The following is a 19,804-nucleotide window of genomic DNA, read 5'->3' as shown; positions in this document are numbered from 1 at the left end:
TCTGCTTTATCATTGCATTAGCGAGTACTGTCTCAAGTTTAAATTCCTGCTTCTCTTTGGAGAATTTCCATGATACAGCCCATCAGTCTTACTTAACTTCTAACTACTGCTGAACCTGCATCTTCTACTCCACATTTCAAACATCTTTCTAGTTCTCTCCTGTGCGTTGACCTTTTTACTTCTATTAGATCGTAAGATCCTTGAAACCAGAGATTATGTGTTACTCTTGTCTTAAACTTCTATGAAGGTCTACTATTGTGGAGGGCTCACAATAAATTCGAAGGGAATAACTGATAAAATCCTTAGTACAGCCCTTGGTACATATATATGCTTAATAAAATGGTAACAATGAATATTATTTATTATTACTCGAGGGGCTGATGGGAGTAATAATAAATAAATTGAAGCTCTAATAGAAAACCAGAAAATTGACCCCTACCTTAATCCTAAGAACTTTCTGCTTGCCTTCCTTATGATCTAGAGCAATGGTTTCTCAGGCTAAGTTAGTACATTTTAGTCTCATCCCACCCTTTCTATGAAGCATCATCAACTGCAATATAGGTATCACCGTAACATCAACAAGCAGCAACACTCTGTCACCGCTACTGCTCTCTTTGAGAGTGCTTTGGAGGGAAAAAAATGGAACAGTAGTAGTAATTTTTTTGAGATGAATAGTCAACGTACTTTCTATCGATGAATTTAATTTCATTTAACTTTAAAGAAGTTTGCTAGAAGTGTCTGTTTTCAAGACTTCCTGGCTCAAGTTTCGGATGGACAGCGCCTCGCACAATCAGGCATCTCCTCAGTCCTACAATCTCTCCTTCACATCTTCTCATCGAACGAAATTTGCACAGATCCAGCAATAGGAAAGTCTAGCCTTCTGCCCTTGCAGTGTGAGCAGAAGTCCCGACGATGCAGTGAAAACGGCGGGTTTAGGGCCGCGGGAGAGCTAGTTTCCACAGGTCCTGCGGCTCCGCCCCGCCCCAGTGAGCGCAGTCGCGTCACGATACGTCATACGCTCTCCCGGAAGTGCCGCAGAGTAAACGGCGGGGGCGTGTCTGCAGACATCTCCGCGTGTAGTTACCAGAGAAACGCGGGAAGTCGGGCCCAGGCTCGGTTACCTCTGCCGCCAAGGTTGTTTGATCTTTTCGTGAGCGAGCTGCTAGCCCGTCCGAGGGTCCAGAACGGGAGCCTGACCGAGTGTCTGGCGTGACGCCATGGAAGTAGTGGAGGCCGCCGCTGCTCAGCTGGAAACTCTGAAATTCCACGGCGCCGGCTTTGGGGTGGGCCAAGGTCAGGAAGTGCCGTCTCCTGGCCCTATTCCTCTCCCGGAGCCACGGCAGCCACTACAGTCGGAGGAGGGGTCCCCGGACACTGGGCAGGCCGCGGAGGCTCAGCCTGCCGGGGGCCAGCCGCCTCCGCTCGCGCCGAGCCTTGCGGCCGGCGGGAACCTCGCGCCGCAGTCGCAGCTGGAACCTCCACCCGGAGGGAACTGCGTCACCGGCCCGGGCGCTGCGGAGCTGGCGCGGACCCCAGACTCCCCGGAGACCTCGGACTCGGATTCGGACTCGGACAGGTCGGGTGCTTGCCGGTCCCGGAGCTGTGGGTAGAGGGCCTGTGTAACCGGCGGGGGGAGCCGGGGCCTGGGGCGGAGAGGGTGTCCGCGTGGGCTCCGAAGGGAGGGGAGGTCGCTGAAGCTGAGGGCGCACGTGTTTACACGCACATCGGACCGCCCACTCCTCGCTGTTCGTGGCAGATCGCGTTGTGAATCTGAGCTCAATAGTCAGATCTCGCTTCTTCCCTAAATTTAGTAGTCTGGAAAGTCCTAGGTGTAGATCGTATCATTTTCAGTTGGAATACGGAAAACCTGAGGATATTGGATTATTTTCAGAACTACTCAGTTTGGCGTGTCCCTTTGTGGTTAGAGTTTTGTGTCAGATCCGACTTGTTTTCCCCATCAAGTTTAGTGAACCAGGTGAATTGACGATGAGTTAAAGGATATTCTGTGTTTCCAAATTGGCTCCTGAAAATTTTGTTAATTCGTAGACTCCTTCTGGAGAGCACGTGTTCGTGAAATTAGCGAACCATTGTTACTTAGTAGTAGTGTATGTTCTGCATAGGTTTTATAAGAGCTCCCCACCCCCATCCTGTGTCTTAAATATGAAACCTCTGGTGGGAAGGGACTTCAGCATGTAGGATGTTACTAAACCACACTGAACACTGTATACAAGTATTTGAGTGTGTTGTGTGGGATACTGAACAGGTGAACAAAACAGACAGGACCTCTGCCCTACATTCTAGTGAGATCTACAAAAAATAAGAGTGAACATATCAATCAATAAATTAGAGTTGGTGACAATTACCATGAAGGAACAAGCAAGGCACTGAGAAAGTAATAGGAAAGCCCAACCGTGTAGGCCCTTGCAGCCTTGTTAATGTTTTAATTCTAAGTGCTAGAGAAACTGTTGAATTTGAAGCAGAGAAATGGCATATTCAGGTTAACATTCTAATAAGCTTTGCTCTGTAGAGAAGGAATTGAACTGGATTGAAGAGGGAAAGCAGAGAAGCAAGAATGGAACAGGGGCTACTCTGGAAACAGTTGCAAAGGCGTTGCATTAGCCCATGATGTGACCATGGTTGTCTGGATTAAAAATTTTGAAGTCACCCTGATCAGGCTTGCTAATAGATGTGGCAGTGGGCTAGACAGAGACATCAGTTGAGTGGATGGTGGTGCTGTTTCCTGAGACAAGGAGTAATTTTTCTCTGATGGGAGCTGGAGACCAATAGGAATGTTAAATTTGGACCGTTAGTTTGAGATTTCTCTAACAGCCAATTGGTGATGTCAGGTAGGCAGTAGGGTAATGAGTTTAGACTTCAGAGGGCAATTCTGAACTGGAGAAGTAAATTTGAGCATTGTCAGATTACAAATAAAACTTACTCTAACTTTTTGTTATGGATGTTTTCAAACTTGTAAAAAGTAGAGAGAGTAATATAATGAATGTGTGTATACTCATCACCAAACTTAACAGTTTCCAATATTTTGCTGATCTTGTTTTATTTAACTTTTCTTTTTTTTTAATGTGATAGTTTTAAAACATCTCAGACAATATGCCACTTTACCTGTAAATTCTTTACTATGCATTTCTAACAGATAAAATACTTTTTACATAACCACCATATCATTATCAACCATAGTAGAATTAATCCTAATTCTTTAATATTTCCTAATAGTCTGTATTCAGATTTTTCTGGTTGTTTGAAGGGTGTCATTTAACAGTTGGTTTATTTGAATTAGAATTCAAACAAGATTCAAACAGTGCATTTGGCTGTTACATCATTTAAGTCTCTTTTAAGTCAACGTTGGATTTAAAGCTTCAAAGGCAGAAGTTACATGAGGGTGGAATACCACTGTAACATAGTGGATGCCAAAAATGGAAGTTGCTTTTTTTCTTTTTTTTTTTTTTTTTTTGGTGAGGAAGATCAGCCTTGAGCTAACATCTGTTGTCAGTCCTCCTCTTTTTGCCTAGGAAGACCAGCCCTGGGCTAACATCCGTGCCCATCTTCCTCTACTTTATATGTGGGATGCTGCCACAGCATGGCTTGATAAGCGGTGCGTAGGTCTGTGCCTGGGATCCGAACTTGGGAACCCCGGGCTGCCAAAGCAGCACGTGAACTTAACCACTTTGCCACCGGGCTGGCCCCCAAAAAATGAAAGTTTTTTTGAGGAAGTGATTGGGGAATCATGTCTGATGTTGCTGAGAAGTAAGATGACAGAAAGGTGTCTGCTGGACTTAGCAACATGGCGATTGTTGCTGAACTTGTGAAGGGCAGATGGTGATGGAAGCCCATTTAGGGCTAGAGATTGAGTGAGAAATAAAGGGGAGAGACAGCATGTGTTAACAACTCTTTCAGGAAATGTTAAGGGGAGAAGTGAGGCCATAGCTGGAGGGATTTAACAGAGGCACTACAGAATTTTGGTATGCTGATGGGAATGATCTGGGGCAGGGGGAGAGATTCATAGTACAGTAATATTAGGAAGCAGTTCACTTGGAAATGGGATGGGTTCCTGAGCCAAGTGGTGAAATTGGCCTTTGCTCATTTTCCTGTGAAACAAGAGGAAAGATAATACTTGCCAGAGCTAATATCTTGATTTCAGATACTTCATAATCTAGCTGGGAAGACATGTTTTTCAGTGAATTATGGTATAGTATGGGACAGTAGTATAGTGTAGAATTATGGAAAAAGTTTTGTTTTTTTTTTGTGAGAAAGATGGGCCCTGAGCTAACATCTGATGCCAATCCTCCTCTTTTTTGCTGAGGAAGATTGGCCCTGGGCTAACATCTGTGCCCATCTTCCTCTACTTTATATGGGACGCCACCACAGCATGGCTTGACAAGCGGTGCGTTGGTGTGCGCCCGGGATCCAAACCTGTGAACCCTGGGCCGCCAAAGCGGAGCGCACACACTTAACCGCCATGCCACCAGGCAGGCCCTTGGAAAAAGTTTTTAAGGTTTTCTCTGTGTTTTAATATTTTCTTGATAAAAAATGGAAAGAATAGTGTAAACCCATGTAGCCATTACCTTGATTTTAACAGTTGTTAACATTTCAAAACTGTTAGTTTCACATGTATGTGTTATTGAACCATTTTAAAGTCATTTACAGACATCATAATACTTTATCCCTAAATATTTCAGCATGCATTTGCTAAGAGGACATTCTCTTACGTAATCACAGTGCTGTTATCACATGTAACAAAATTAATACTTCCCTTATGTCCAGTCATGGATAGTTTTTTAAAATCAAGTATGTGAACTGATTAGGATGGAAGGTCGTGAGAGGGTGAAGGTAACAGCAGTAGGATAAAGGGGTGATTGTTGTGGGGAGAGACTAGTATTGATATCAGTTGTACAATTATTACAGAAAAGCAGGTGAGAAGTGAGGACTCAAAATAGGCTCATAGCAGCAGTGGAAATGGGATGGAGAAGCGGCATAAGAGTGATGTTTACCAATCTGAAGATAGAATTGTATCACTGACTGTGAGAATGCAGTAGCTCAAAATGATTCCAAGGCTTCTACCTATAGTGACTGGTTTGAAGCCTAAGCAATAAAATAAAATAGAAGGTCAAGGAGAGAAGCAGGTTCAGTGAGGAGAAGGCTCTTCTTTTCTCTTTTAACTTGCTGCAGGTGTGAAGTATATGTAGATCATTCGTACCGAGGTTGGTGGTATGCAGCCAGAGGTCAGAGCTGGAGCTTAGAGAGATGAAGGTGTGGGAGTTACCTGCACGTGGATGGTGATTGAACTCATTGGAGTGGATGAGATTATCCATGGAAAGAGTACAGAGACAGAGGAGAAAGTGAGGATGGAACTCTTAGAAACAGTACATAAAAGGGGCTGAAGAGAGTAGTCAGCAAACAAAATTTAAACTAAGAGGAGAGTTACTGGTAATAAGAATTGCTGTGGAAGTCAAGGGCTAAAGGAGCAGAGAGTGGAGTGGTCAACATGGTTGGTAACTTGGAGGAGTTTCCAAGTTGTCTGAAGACTGAGAAGAAACTCTTTATTGGCAATAAGTGATCTGGTCCTTGGTGGCTAATAAGAGAGGTGCCTGGCTCAGAACTCTCTTCTGTCAGTGATTTGTCACATGCTTAATTATATTCAGACAGATGATTGACATATGAGACTAGTGTAATAAGAGGGTTTGGGGTACAGCAGGGGTTTTGAAAATGTTATCAATGGGTTAAAGACTGCTTTCCAATACCCTAGTCAACTTTGAAATGCTGGCTTTTGAATTATACCAGCAACAGTAAACATGTAGTAAAGTACATATTTCCTAGTTGAATAATCTTATTTTAATACCATTGCAATAATGCTTTACTAAGTTTTCGACTTTTTCTTACCTACAGTGAAACAGATTCCGATAGTTCAAGCTCCTCCTCTTCCTCATCATCTTCCTCATCATCTTCCTCTTCCTCTCGTATATCACTTGCTCCAGTGCTGTCAGATGGAGAAGATGATTTACAAGCTGAGAAGGAAAATAAGAATTTTCCTCTTAAAACAAAAGATGAGTTACTTCTTAACGTAAGTACTTAGATTTGTTATTAAACTTAATTTGCTTGTTCTAAGATATATTATGGTACTAATATTGATCTCATTTGGCCTACGTCTGCTCCATAAATTTGAAGACTATTCTCGACTTTTTATTGGACATACTTTTGCCATGCCTTGTCTTTCTTAAGTAGAAGAGAGGATTGTCTGAATAATTTCTAAGGTTGCTTCTAACTCTAACATTTGATAGTTGTTCTCGCTGAGGCATCAAATTTAGCTTGCTGCCTTCTGCTTTTTAGCTTTCCTAAAGATTGTATAAAGATTTACAACTTTTATTTTGGCCCACAAGTCGGAAAATTTTGCTCAATAACAGTTGAAATCTTTTTTTTTTTTTTTTTGTGAGGAAGATCAGCCCTGAGCTAACATCTGATGCCAGTCCTCCTCTTTTTGCTGAGGAAGATTGGCCCTGGGCTGACATCTGTGCCCATCTTCCTCTACTTTATGTGGGACTCTGCCACAGCATGGCTTGACAAGCAGTGTGTCGGTGCACGCCCAGGATCCGAACCTGCAAACCCTCGGCTGCTAAAGTGGAGTGTGCGCACTTAACTGCTGCGCCACTGGGCCGGCCCTGGAATCTTTTTTTTTTTTAATTGATTACATTTAGAGAAATAGAAAGTGAAATTAGATGGGTTGAGCTTTTTAGGATTCCTGTTTACTTGAAGTTTTTGGAGTGTTTTTATTATGACATTTGGAGAAAACTTCTTTATTGTAGAATGTTATTTATTGGGACTTGATAGGTTTGGTTTGTAAAGTTAACTCTTGTGTGGTTATTTCCTCTTAAGCTATCCCTAGGAGGATGATGGTAGTCTGGTTGAAACCTCATGACCTGAGAGGAAAGTCTTAGAATTTCAGAATATAGTTTATATTGCCACATGTTTATTCTCCCTGCTCCCACATGTACTTTAGTTGTTATTAATGCTTTTTAAAAATGTAATGATCGCTAATTACAATTACACTTAAATCAATGAAATAGTTTTTGATGAGGAAGATGGTCCCTGAGCTAACGTCTGTGCCAGTCTTCCTCTATTTTGTATGTGGGACGCTGCCACAGCACAGCTTGATGAGCGGTGTGTATGTAGGTCCATGCCCTGGATCTGAATACGTGAACCCTGGGCCACCAAAGCAGAGCGGGCAAACTTAACCACTATGCCACCAGGCCAGCCCCTCAATGAAATAGTTTAATGCAAAGTTTGAAAAAAATTTTAAAAGCCTAGACTAGTTGGGCACTTTTTCACCAATTTCTACCAATGTTATTTCTTTTTCTGTGCCCTACTTGTAATAAGAAATTTCCTGTCTCACTTATGCTTCATGTATTGAAAACTCTTGGATTTTTATGCAGCTTCATCAGTGATTCATGTTTTCATGCTACAGACATTGATATCTCTCGGTGGTCTTTTTACACAAAGGCTCTCCTAACTTATGATTATTTTCTGAAAGTATTGACAGGCTTGTTTGGTCTCTTCCCTGTATCTTGATCACCTTTCTACTTAAGTTCTCTTTCAGAGTATAGAAATCAACAAATAAAGGATCCCAGTACTTTTGTATATGTATGTGTGTTGTTTCCTTATTTGTCTTACTAGATCTGGAATTCTTGGGAATCCCTTGAAATTTAATGCAAAATCTTTGTCTATTTGTTTAGCTATTTTTCTGGGTAGACTGCCCATATTTTCATCAGAAAGTCAGAAAGGATCCATGTCCACAAAGAGGCCAAGAACCATGTTCTTGAGGACTGAGTTCATGTCTGTTCGTGCTCTCATAGTGCCCAGTAGAGTGCTATCCAGATAATGGGTTCTCAGTCCACAGTAATAGATGATTGTAGAGTGAGTGAGTGAACAGGCATCTTACATTCAGTCATTCTTAAACAATTACAGCACGCTTCATATGTGCTAGGTACTGTAAACAAGACCCATCCAGTTTCTGCTCTCATAGCGTCTAGTGGAGAGAGAGTAAATAAAAGCAGAGGCAAGTAAATTTAATTGCTGGAAGTCCTGTTGAATTGTGTGAGTGTACGTTTGGCTCATATCAGAAAATTACATTTTTGCTGGGAAGGTATTTTAGCTTTTAAAACTTAAAGCCGTGGGCTGGTCTGTTCCTTTTTGTGTTGCTTCTGAGGGATCTTTGGGAAGGATGGAAGAGGTAATTGTAGTCTTTATTTTTCAATTTTGCATTCTTTACTAGCTGTTCACTTTATATTTACACGATTAGGAAGTAAACTTACTAGATGGTCCTAGTCCTTTAGACCATTCTGCTGCTACAGATACGTAAAGGAATGAGTTCCTTGGTTTGCCCTAAATCTTTGACTTAGGGCTCTGAAAGAGTGTATTAAGACTCCTTCAAGACTTCAACCCTGAAGTTCAGGGGAAGAGAATGACTTGGCCCTGAATACCAAGGATGGTATGGCTACAAGTACTTAGTATCTTTAGGACTCTGCCTCTTTGTTTCTCAGTAGGTGTTTCTCCATGGGGCTGCCAGTTTGGCCACTGATACTGTATGAAAATCACTTTTACTGGTTTCCCTGGGGCCTGGACGCAGGCCTGAACAAATTATTGAGGCTAGTGGAGTGAGTATTTGGATTGCTTGGGCATGAGTCACAGTCACGCCGGTTTGTATGAGGAGTCTGTAGGAAAGTGCATGCTTGAGAGAAAGCACATGGGTGAGTATGAGGGCAGGAGTGTATAAGAGCCGGTTGACAGAAAGGGAGCCTGAATGTGTGTGTGTGTTTTCTTTTTGGTGAGGAAGATTAGCCCTGAGCTAACATCCGATGCCAATCCTCCTCTTTTTGCTGAGGAAGACTGGCCCTGGGTTAACATCTGTGCCCATCTTCCTGTACTTTATATGTGGGCCACCTGCCACAGCATGGCTTGATAAACGGTGCATAAGTCCGCACCCGAGATCTGAACCTGCGAACCCTGGGCCCTCAAAGCAGAGCGTGTGAACTTAACTATTGCGTCACCAGGCTGGCCCCTAAGAATGTGTGTGTGTTTTGAGGAGGGTGAGGGTTGGGTGTATCAACTGCATACAGACCACAAGGGATGAATTCTCTGTCACAGGAAAGGGAGGCTTATATCCATTTCAGAAGGGAATGCTGTTCAAACAGTAAAAATAGTTATCCTCTCTAGAGGGGAAAAGGGCAATACTTGGAAGCAGTTATCACATATGACTTAGGTTGGGCTCTTGTGGTTGCAACAGAACTTTCAAATTACCTCAAGAGAAGGGAGATTTACCATAAACTTACTTGGATAGGAAGGCCATTGGGGACTAAGGTGGCTGTTGAGCATGGCCATGCTGTTTCTTTCTATGACATTCTCATAGTTCTCTCTGTGTCATTTTATTCTTTCTTTACTGACTGACTTCCTCTGTTTACCTGTAGATTCATCTTTTTAATTCTAGCTTGTACATGGATTTCTGTGTCCCTGGCTCTAAATATAGTATCTTCTATTCTCAGCTCCCCCATGAACTGGCTAATAGTGTTATACTTCTTTGCTGACTTTTGGGACATTCCTATTACCTGGCTTCGATTGGTTTTTTTTTGGAAAATGACAATCCGCTCTTCCTGGGAAGTGTCCCCTCTTTTGTTACAACCAGCTCTGGGTGGTGGTGAATGTGCCGTTTTGTTTTGTTCAGGCCTACTGGAACACCCTCTTAGGCAGCAGGGATTGTGCATGGAGCTGTTTGCTCTATGAAGTCTATTAATTTAATTTCCTAATGAAATTCTGAAGAAAATTAATGAAATATTCTATCCATGTTGTCTTTGCTAAAAGTATAAATAAATTAAAATGGGCCAGTTAATACTAATTTGTGCTGGATGTTTAGAGATCTCTAGAACATAAACATGCCCAGTTTAACCCGGTTTTGTGTCCCACCTCTGTATAGAGTGTCTCATATTCTAGGCCGTTTCCTATTGTCATTCAGGCATGCTGAGCTTAATTTTTACCTCCATTTAGTCTGTTTGTCAAGCAGGAATGTCGTCTCCCTGAGTATAGCTTTTTAAATCTTTTCCATTGTTAGAAAGTTAGATCCTGGAGATCTAACAATTAACTGTGGCAGATCTTCAATTTAAGTGTATAGGAGCTACAGTGAAGTAACCTTGAGATTGTTCTTTTAGAATTAAACCCTTAGAGAGTTGCAGTGATTCCTTGGGATGACAAGATATGGTTATAACTTGATTTAAAAAAAGGGGATGAGGGGAAGAGAAAAAAAGGAGGGATTTGGTCAGTCATAGAGGTATTGAAAAGGAGAGTGGTCCTAATTGGTTCTTTTCATAATGTCACAATTATGTAGCATATGATTTTAAATTTAACCAAGTGGAATTATTCTTTTAAACGTACACCTTTCTTTAATGCTGAGAAGGTTTATATATAACCTGCACAGTAAATGTAAAGCAGCATATATATTACAACTTTGGAACTCCATTAGACCACATAGAGTTTATTCAGTGTTTTAATGAATTGGAAAATTAGGTTCTTTTTGAAAAATTTTCTCAGCAATTTATGCCCTGAACTCTTCATTCACATAAATCAGATGTAATTAAAAATTTGGAATCATAAAAACATTTATGGGATTGTGATATTTCAAAGTCTTAATCAGAAATGAATTCAACATAGTGCGCAGTTTTCTCTTCTGAAAACCCGAGTTTTTTTATATAACATTTAGAAGTTATGATTACAGTGCTTATGGGGATAGAAAATGGATAATACTGCGATAGGGATAATAATGTGTATGTATACACATAATGTAGCACGACAAAGAAAAAAATTTAATGCTTGCAAGCATCTCTTGGTAAATTTACCTTCATAATTTGGAGACTGCCTCCATTATATTGTAAAACAAATGCACTTTGTAGTTAGGTTGAGTACACTATATTCTCCCTCTGATTCTAGCAGTGCAGAGACATAATCATAAAACATCCTAACGTGAGGATATGGAAATAGCTGGGCCACCTCAAGTGGTCAGAAGTTACTGTGGCGTATTTCATACCTTTTTATTTCCCACCATTTATGAAGTTGTATTGTGTCTTGGTTTGCACTTAATAATCTTTGACTGACTATGTTGTTTTCAAGGTCCAACTTGGTTTATAAGTTTTGTCCTAAATGCAGGCCTCTTTCAACTTAAACCTTTCATGACTCTAGATATATTTGGAATCATTACATTGTATCTTAGAATACTGACGGCACTTATTAAGATTCTTCTCAAAATGCCTGGTATTTAAGAAATGGCTTATATACTTGAAAGGAGATAGTTTTTCATTAATACTTGGTGCTCTTCAAAAATAGCACTCAGGTTTTTTAAAAAATTAAAATTTTGTGCTTTATTGTACAAAGGTATTTCAATAAAGCTTATATCAAGCACGTATGATCCCTTAAACTTCAAATGTTTTCTTCAGTAGGGTATATATATATGTCCTGTATATATACATATATATGATTATGATTACACAGAAACATTCCATTTATTAGATTTCTCCATTCTCCAGTAGATTTTAATAGGTGAGTTCTGGTTGCTTTAGAGGATAAAGACGAATGTCTGTTAAAGAGGAATTAGCTAGAGAGTGAGCATACACGCTTATGCTGAAAGCAAAGTAGCACCAGAGAGTTAATGATTGAATGCCATGTGAGTGGTACCGGGCATAAGAAGCTGTAGGATTGATGGAAGGGGAGATAATTGGCACTGCAGTGGTCAAGGAAGGTGTCATGGCTTGGACTTAGATTGGAAGATGGATAGGATATATATGGAAAGGTGGCAGGTGAGAATATGGACTGTCCCAATGAAAGGACCGAGTCTGTTGCATGACAGTTGTATTTCTAGTGTTGCTTACATGATAGGGGGCTCAGGGAATGTTTCTTTTTTCATTCGTTCATTTATCATCCTTACAGCTAATCTTGTCAGTTCTACAATGGACACTTATTTCACCTTTTAACATTTCCAAAAAGTTGGGACTACAATTATTTGGCAGTGCTTTTATCTTCATGGTATATAAAATCCGTGTCTTAGGTTTGATGAAGTATGGACTCCTCAGTTAACATAAAAGATAGTGCTTAGAGTTATATTCATTGCTGAAAGTTTTTTCTTATTGAGATGGATTATAATTTTATTTTACTTTTATATTTATGTGAGTCAACTTTTGAAGGTATTCTTATGAGCTTTGTTTCTGTGACAGTATTTTTAGAGAAAAACGTGATAAGAACATTATATTTGTTAAAAAAGAAAAATATAAGGACACTTCAAAGAAGTGTTGACTTTCATTTTTTAGGTGAAAATATTTAAGGGCTAGTCTGAATCTAAGTTAGTGTCATATACAATAAAGTAATTAATAAGGGCAATTAATGCTTATTGGTGATGGCTAAAGAAATAGCTGAGTTCCATGGAATGTTGTAAAAGTAATTTCCCTGGAGAAGTTGATGAATTAGACTAGATGTTATATGTGGTCATAGTTGACACACAGTGTACAGACCTAATTCATTCTTTTTTCTAATATGTTTTACCAGCTATAGGGAAACAAAAGTTTCCAATCATGGCTCTCAGTACTCCAGGGATTGGATCCTACTTTCCCACCATATCTGAAAACTGAAGGCTCACCTAATAGCATCAGGTAATTGGCTGCCACATGCATGTCCTCTGTTCTTGGGTAGTATGAGAAAAGTGGTCAGATAATTTCATTCCACTTTCCTCACTTTTTAAAATTCTCCCCAAACTAACGAAAAGGATTAGTTGCCATTTGGAATGTTTGATTCCTTTCCTGCTACCCTCTGCTACCTTTTTCCTGTATTTGTGAGTGAAAACCCAAATAAGGTTTCTTTAGATAATTTTGCCTCAGAAGATCATCAAATAACTGATTTTTTTTTTTTTTCTTGCCCAGTAATAAGCTTCTAAGAGCTAGGGAAGTCAAGGGTATTGTAAAGTATGAATGTCATCTTCTCAGAGGGCCATTTTTGACCCATTTCCCTTTTTGTGCTGGAAGTCTTAGAGACCCATTTTTTAACTGGTATATTTGCAGTTTAATTTTTAATAGGGTGGACTTTTAATGTTATGTGCTACTCATTTGAATACTTTGCTTAACTAGGCAACCTTATAGGTCATAGCAATATTCGAGAATAAGAATATGATAAGTTTCTTATAACACAGACAATCTTTGCTCTTTCAGGGATATTTCAGAAGTATGGTTAGGACCTTGCATTTCTTTAATGCCATAGCTGTATCTATTATCCAGAATCATAGTTGTTTTGTTTGACTCTGGTATGTAATTTCTGTATTAATGTGCTGTCTTTTTGATTACATGCAGTTAAACTATTTTTTAATTGTATTGTTAGCCATTTGTTTGAACTATTCAGAACTTTTACTTAGTTTCCTCACTATTTATAAGTAAGAAAACTGATACCCAGAAAGAAGGTGACTTGCCTAAGGGAGAATAAGTGGGGAGGAGCAAATTTAGAACTAGTAACAGGTATATTCCAGGCTGCTCTGTTTTTAGTACTTCTGGAGACGTGCATAGCAACATTGGAATTTGATCATTTGAACCTCCTGACTCTTTGGCTTATGAATAATGTAGCATATTTTGTCATGGTAAATGATGATTGTATCATCTAATGTAAGCTTTCTTAAATTGTATTTGCTTGGACCATATTGCCGTTTAATGAAGCCTTTGACTTGGAACTGTAGAGTGTGTAGGAAATAAATGATTGAATTTATTTAGTATGTTGAATTTCAGTAGTTCATTTGCCAGAAGCTGTGATGTGCCTGGGGATTTTTATTTCCATGTGGCCCTTTTCTTTTGCTGATGATATGAATGAAATATTTTTCTTCCTTTCCTTGCCTATTCTTTGTTATTACATATAGAAGTTTTGAATAAATATGTCCAGAAAAACTGTTTTTACTCTTCTTTGATTTTGAGTCAATAAACATAATATTAATTTTATTTAAATGATAATATAGATATTTATCTCTAGTTGCAGATACTATACATCCAAAACAGGTTTTTAGTTTGTTTTTAATTTTGGGAAATAAGAATGATGGAAATAGAGATATATCACAAATCCTCATTTCCCAAGTGGAGTATTCAGGTTAGCATTAAGACTTCACAGTAATATGGTACATGCTGTTATAATGTGGTCTTAAAATTATACCTGTATTAATGGCTGAAAATAGATTGGTGCTATTACTACCTGGGTATATGTTTTGTAATGGAGGGCTCTTTGGATGTATGAGAATATAAAGCAGTGCTGTCCAATAGATCTTCATGCAATGATAGAAATGTTCTATATCCGTGCTGTCTTAATACAGTAGCTATGGAGCTCTCGAAATGTGGCTAGCGCAACTAAAGGCTGCATTTTAAATTGTATTTAATTTTAACTAATCAAATTTAAATAACTAAATATAGTTAGTGTCTAGTGTTGGATAAGCAGAATAAAAGGAGTCTTTCCTACTCACTTATCCATCTTTCCATGCGGGCTGTGTGGTAATCCAGGCTCATACTTGAATCTTCCTAACATGCAGTAAATAGCCTTCTTGTCTTTTATTTTCAGTACACTTGGTTTTTGCTTATTATATAATGAAGAAGGTCTTTCTATCCCAGGTTTCCTTCATCACCTCTACTTTCAATTTCTTAGTTTTTCAGTTTGCCTTTTACTTCTGATTCTTTGTATCCTATGTGCACTGTCAAAATGGTAGTGACCTTTCCTATGTGTTTTGGCCATTTTTTTTTCCTTATTTGAGTGTGTCCGTGTGTTTCTCCTTCTCTTGTCTGTCATACCTATACATCCTTTCCTTACTCATGGAAAAGCAAAGTAATCGATTTTTATTTCCCTAAAGGAGATTATGAGAATGAGCAGATTTATTCATTATCTAACCAGGGGCAGCTGCTGTGTTATCAGGGAGCCAAGTGTTAATCCGATAATTGTAATAATGTTTGCTCCTGTCCACCTGAGGTATCTACACATCAATCCCGGGCAATGAAGCTTCCTTGGGAGCTTGCCTTTTTTCCTTTCTTTTTGAGAAGGTTGGGTTGAGGTCCTTTATTTTATTCCTTGAGGATTCTCTTTTGCATTCTAGAAATTATATTTTTATTATCTGAATTTTACTCTCACTGAAAAAGACTATGACCTCTTCTGAGATTTTTGTTTAGCTTGGACTGCTGAGACTAAGCACCTGCTATGTGCGAGTCATCATTCTGAGTGCTATAGCAATGAGCAAGGCAGACCAGGTTCTGGTTGTTGTTGGATTTATTGTCTAGCTAGGGAAATGGACTTCAAGCAAGTAAACAAATAGGATGTTAGACAGTGATGTGTTTACAAGAAAGAATAGCAGCAGGATAATTTGATAAAGAGTGACTAGGCTTGGTGGTGGTCCAGTACCTTAGATTTAGTGGTTAGGGAAGGGAAGGTAACATTTGATATCCAGACATCAAGACAAGATCTTATATTGCCTGGTCTGACATGGCAAGCCAAGAAACTTTTCCCTTTGAACCATCTCAAGTTTTGGCTCTTCAAACTTGCCAAAATTCTTCATGGAAAGCACATTCCTTGGGTGATTTCTTGTTGAGGGTCTTTGGGAGGTTTGTTTCCCCCTTTGTTCCTCCTATCTCCTAGCATGCTCATTTAAAAGGAGCAAATACGTGCTTTCTCCCTTGATTCAATCCCCAAAATGCCTGCCATTTTCCTGCCTGACTTGACTGGACTTTCAAAGGCAAATTCCATAACAGGCTCTTAACCTGAAATTGTACAAGGCTGGTTTCAGTTAGTGAACTCAACCTGTACAAATCGTACTAGTCTGATTTCACTTATCTCGTTACAAGTTTTATGTACAATATTTAGTTCTTTATATACCTTTTGTATTCTGCAGAGTATTTGGGATAGAGCTTGAATGCACATCACTTGTATAGGTAGACTTGTTACTATCAAGAGGCAATTTAATGCCTTCGTTGGCCTTTTTTAGGAATGCTCAGAAAACTGAATATATGTTCCTATGTTACAAGGTATGGGATCACTGGACTAGAACTAGAGGTATGGTGGCGATCACAGATAACAGTGTCTGTGTCTGTTTTTTTCCCTAAGTTTAGTTCTTCATGAGATCAGAGATCCTCCCCATCTGTAGGCAAAACTTTTCGTTCTGTTAATACATAACAGGGTCAGAAACAGGGTAGATTCAGGAATTAAGAGGGCCTGCCAGACTCTTTCTGATGACAAGTGTGAATCCCCTGCCTCACTACAAATATTCTGGCTTTGTATATCTTCACTTATCTTTCTCATGCTGGATGTCTCATAGACATTCTTAGAGCAGAACATCAGGATTCCGTCAGACCCTGTAGACTCACCTGTTCAACTTACAATAAAAAAATTATGTTATAATGATCTCAAAAGATGATGAAAAGGCATTTGATAAAGTTCAACAGTCATTTCTGAATTAAAAAAACACAAGTAGGGGGCCGGCCCCGTGGCTTAGTGGTTAAGTGCACACGCTCTGCTGCTGGCAGACCGGGTTCGGATCCCGGGTGTGCACTGACACACTGCTTCTCCGGCCATGCTGAGGCCGCGTCCCACATACAGCAACTAGAAGGATGTGCAACTATGACATACAACTATCTACTGGGGCTTTGGGGGAAAAAATAAATAAATAAAAATTATAAAAAAAAAAAAAACACAAGTAGGGATAGATGGATACTTTCTTAACCTTATTAAAAAGAAATTCCAATCAAAATGCATCATTTTGCTTAACATTTAAAACATTCCTAATAAAGAGTCAGACATCATCTCCACTATCATCACAATTGTTTGACACTTGATATTCTGGAAATTCCCATCAATGTCATTTGAAAAGTAAAAAATATGATGTAGTAATATTGAAAAGGAGGAAGAGGACGTATTTTTTGAAAACAAAGTAATATAGTGAATACACAAGAAAATCACTAGACGTAAATTTCAGCATGCTTTCTTGTGTTCAAACAATACCCTATGAAGAGACTATTTATAATAGCAATAAAAAGTATTAAATAAGTATGAATTTATAATAGCAAATAAGGTATAAAATAGCTTCAAATAGGCTAAGGATTATGTAGGACCTATAAGAAGATGACTATAATTAAATGTGGTTTTAGTCATTACTAACGACAGTAATATGACAAAATGGTTTTAAAGTTTAGTAAAATAAATGTGAGAATAGCTAGAAAAATTCCAAAGGGGAAAATATTTATGGAGTAGATAGGGGAAGTAGCCCTTATTCCCAAATATTAAAACATATTATGAAAGGCACAGTTGTTAAAATAGTTTAGTACTGACGCTGAGATAGATAGTAGAACTGAACAAAAATTTCCCCAAGGGCCGGCCTCGTGGCTTAGTAGGTTAAGTGCACGTGCTCCGCTATTGGCGGCCCGGGTTCGGATCCCGGGTGCGCACCGACGCACCACTTCTCTGGCCATGCTGAGGCCACGTCCCACATACAGCAACTAGAAGGATGTGCAACTATGACATACAACTATCTACTGGGGCTTTGGGGAAAAAAAAAAAAGGAGGAAGATTAGCAATAGATGTTAGCTCAGATCTGGTCTTCCTCAACAAAAAGAGGAGGATTAGCATGGATGTTAGCTCAGGGCTGATCTTCCTCACCAAAAAAAAAAAAAAAAAAAATTCCCCAAATATATAGGTACATTTAGTATATGTTAAAATTTGTTCTTCAAATCAGCAGGGGAAAAGATGAACTATTCTACAGCATATAGGGGTAACTGGCAAGTACTTTGGATAAAAAAACCCAATCTCTGCCTTGCTTTTATACAAGAATAAAATCACAAATTGACCAAATATGCAATTATTAAAAATGAAACTAGAGAAATGGTGAAAATATCAGTGCAGTTTAAAAGTGATCTTGGTACAGGGAAGGTCTTTCTAAATGTGGCACAAGTCTCAAAAACCAAAAGAAAGAAAAGATTGATATATTTGACTACATAAAAATTAAAATGCCAAAGTTCATTAAACAACTTAAATGCTAAAAAACATGCTGGGAGGTAAGGAAATATATGGATATTTACTACATATTTGGTAAAAGGCAAATGTTCTTAAAAACCCAAAGTTCTCATATAAATTAATAAAAAGATAAACCCTCCAAAAGAAAAATGTGTAAAATATACAAACAATTCATAAACACATTCAGATGTGAAAGGATGCTCAATCTTCCTGATTAATGAAGAAATTCAAATTAGCAATATACTATTTTAGACCTATTAGACTGGCAAAGATTTAAAGTTTGCTTCTCTGTAATGGCAAGGATATAGGAAAATCTGTCATACATTGTTTGTGGAAGTATAAATTGACGTAAACTTTTTGAAAAGAAATTTGGCAATATCTGTCAAAATTAAAAATGTTTATTCCTTAGGATCTAGCACTTCCACTTGGAAGAATTTATCATAGGAGTAACACAAGGATATATGTAAAAGAATATTTGTTGTATCATTGTGTGTAATGGTAAAATAAAAAGAGCCAGATAAATATTTTATCAGGTGACTGGTGTACTAAATTATAGTATGTCTATACAGTGAAATACTGTAAGAGTGTTTAAATAAAATTAGATATTTATGTTTTGGTGTAGAAAGATGTGCAAGATATGATAGGTAAAAACGATAGCTTGTGGTACCATGTGGATATTTTATTTAAGTACAACATTTCAAAGTTAGGAATGTAGTTTATATCTGCATAGTAAATGTATTGGAAAGATGGACTGTTAACAACAGCTATCTATGGAGAGGAATTAGGAGGTCAAAAGGAATAGGGTAGGGGAATTTTTGCTTTTTACTTTGTATTGCTCTGTACTATGTGAGTTTTTCTTTTTTTAAAGAAGACACAAAGAAATGGAAAGATATTCTGTGCTCATGGATTGGAAGAATTAACATAGTTAAAATGTCCATACTTTCTAAAGCAATCTACAGATTCAGTGCAAACCCTATCAAAGTCCCAACAACATTTTTCACAGAAATAGAACAAAATATTTCTGTGGAACAACAAAAGATGCCAAATAGCCAAAGCAGTCCTGAGAAAAAAAAGAACTAAACTGGAAGTATCACACTCCCTGATCTCAAAATATACTCTAAAACTGTACTAATGACAACAACATGGTAACTGGCACAAAAACAGACCTATAGATCCATGGAACAGAATTGAGAGCCCAAAAATAAACCCACGCGTCTATGGACAGCTAATTTTTGACCTTGGAGGGAAGAACACACAGTGGAGAAAGGAAAGTGTCTTCAGTAAATGGTGTTGGGAAAACTGGACAGCCACATGCAAAAGTATGAAAGTAGATGATTATCTTACACCATACACAAAATTAACTCAAAATAGATTAAAAACTTGAATGTAAGACCTGAAACCATAAAACTCTTAGAAGAAAACATAGATAGTATGGTCTTTGATATCGGACTTAGCAGTATCTTTTTGAATATCATGTCTCCTCAGGCAAGGGAAAATAAAAAAAGAAAAAATAAACGAGACTGCATCAAACTAGAAAGCTTCTGTACAGCAAAAAAAACCATCAACAGGGGCCGGCCCGGTGGCGCAAGCGGTTAAGTGCGCGCGCTCCGCTGCGGCGGCCCGGGGTTCGCTGGTTCGGATCCCGGGCGCGCACCGACGCCCTGCTTGGTAAGCCATGCTGTGGCGGCGTCCCATATAAAGTGGAGGAAGATGGGCACCAATGTTAGCCCAGGGCCGTCTTCCTCAGCAAAAA

The 19,804-nt window shown here is 38.8% G+C and overlaps 1 protein-coding gene across 1 annotated transcript in view; it reads left to right on the top strand.

Moving 5' to 3' along the window:
- Positions 1-1,069: 1,069 nt before the first annotated feature.
- The window catches only part of NAF1 (nuclear assembly factor 1 ribonucleoprotein), a 44,312-nt gene continuing 25,577 nt past the window's right edge, over positions 1,070-19,804 (top strand). Inside the window, exons 1-2 of the mRNA XM_058550294.1 lie at positions 1,070-1,576; positions 5,902-6,076. Of these exons, the coding sequence (XP_058406277.1) occupies positions 1,218-1,576; positions 5,902-6,076 (534 nt within the window). The 5' untranslated portion in view covers positions 1,070-1,217. The remainder of the gene's footprint in view (positions 1,577-5,901; positions 6,077-19,804) is intronic.

This window comes from Diceros bicornis, chromosome 11, assembly GCF_020826845.1.
Source record: "Diceros bicornis minor isolate mBicDic1 chromosome 11, mDicBic1.mat.cur, whole genome shotgun sequence".
NCBI classification, from domain to species: Eukaryota; Metazoa; Chordata; class Mammalia; order Perissodactyla; family Rhinocerotidae; genus Diceros; species Diceros bicornis.
The sequence above is the reverse complement of the archived record's forward strand: the minus strand, read 5'-3'. Positions and strand labels throughout refer to the sequence as shown.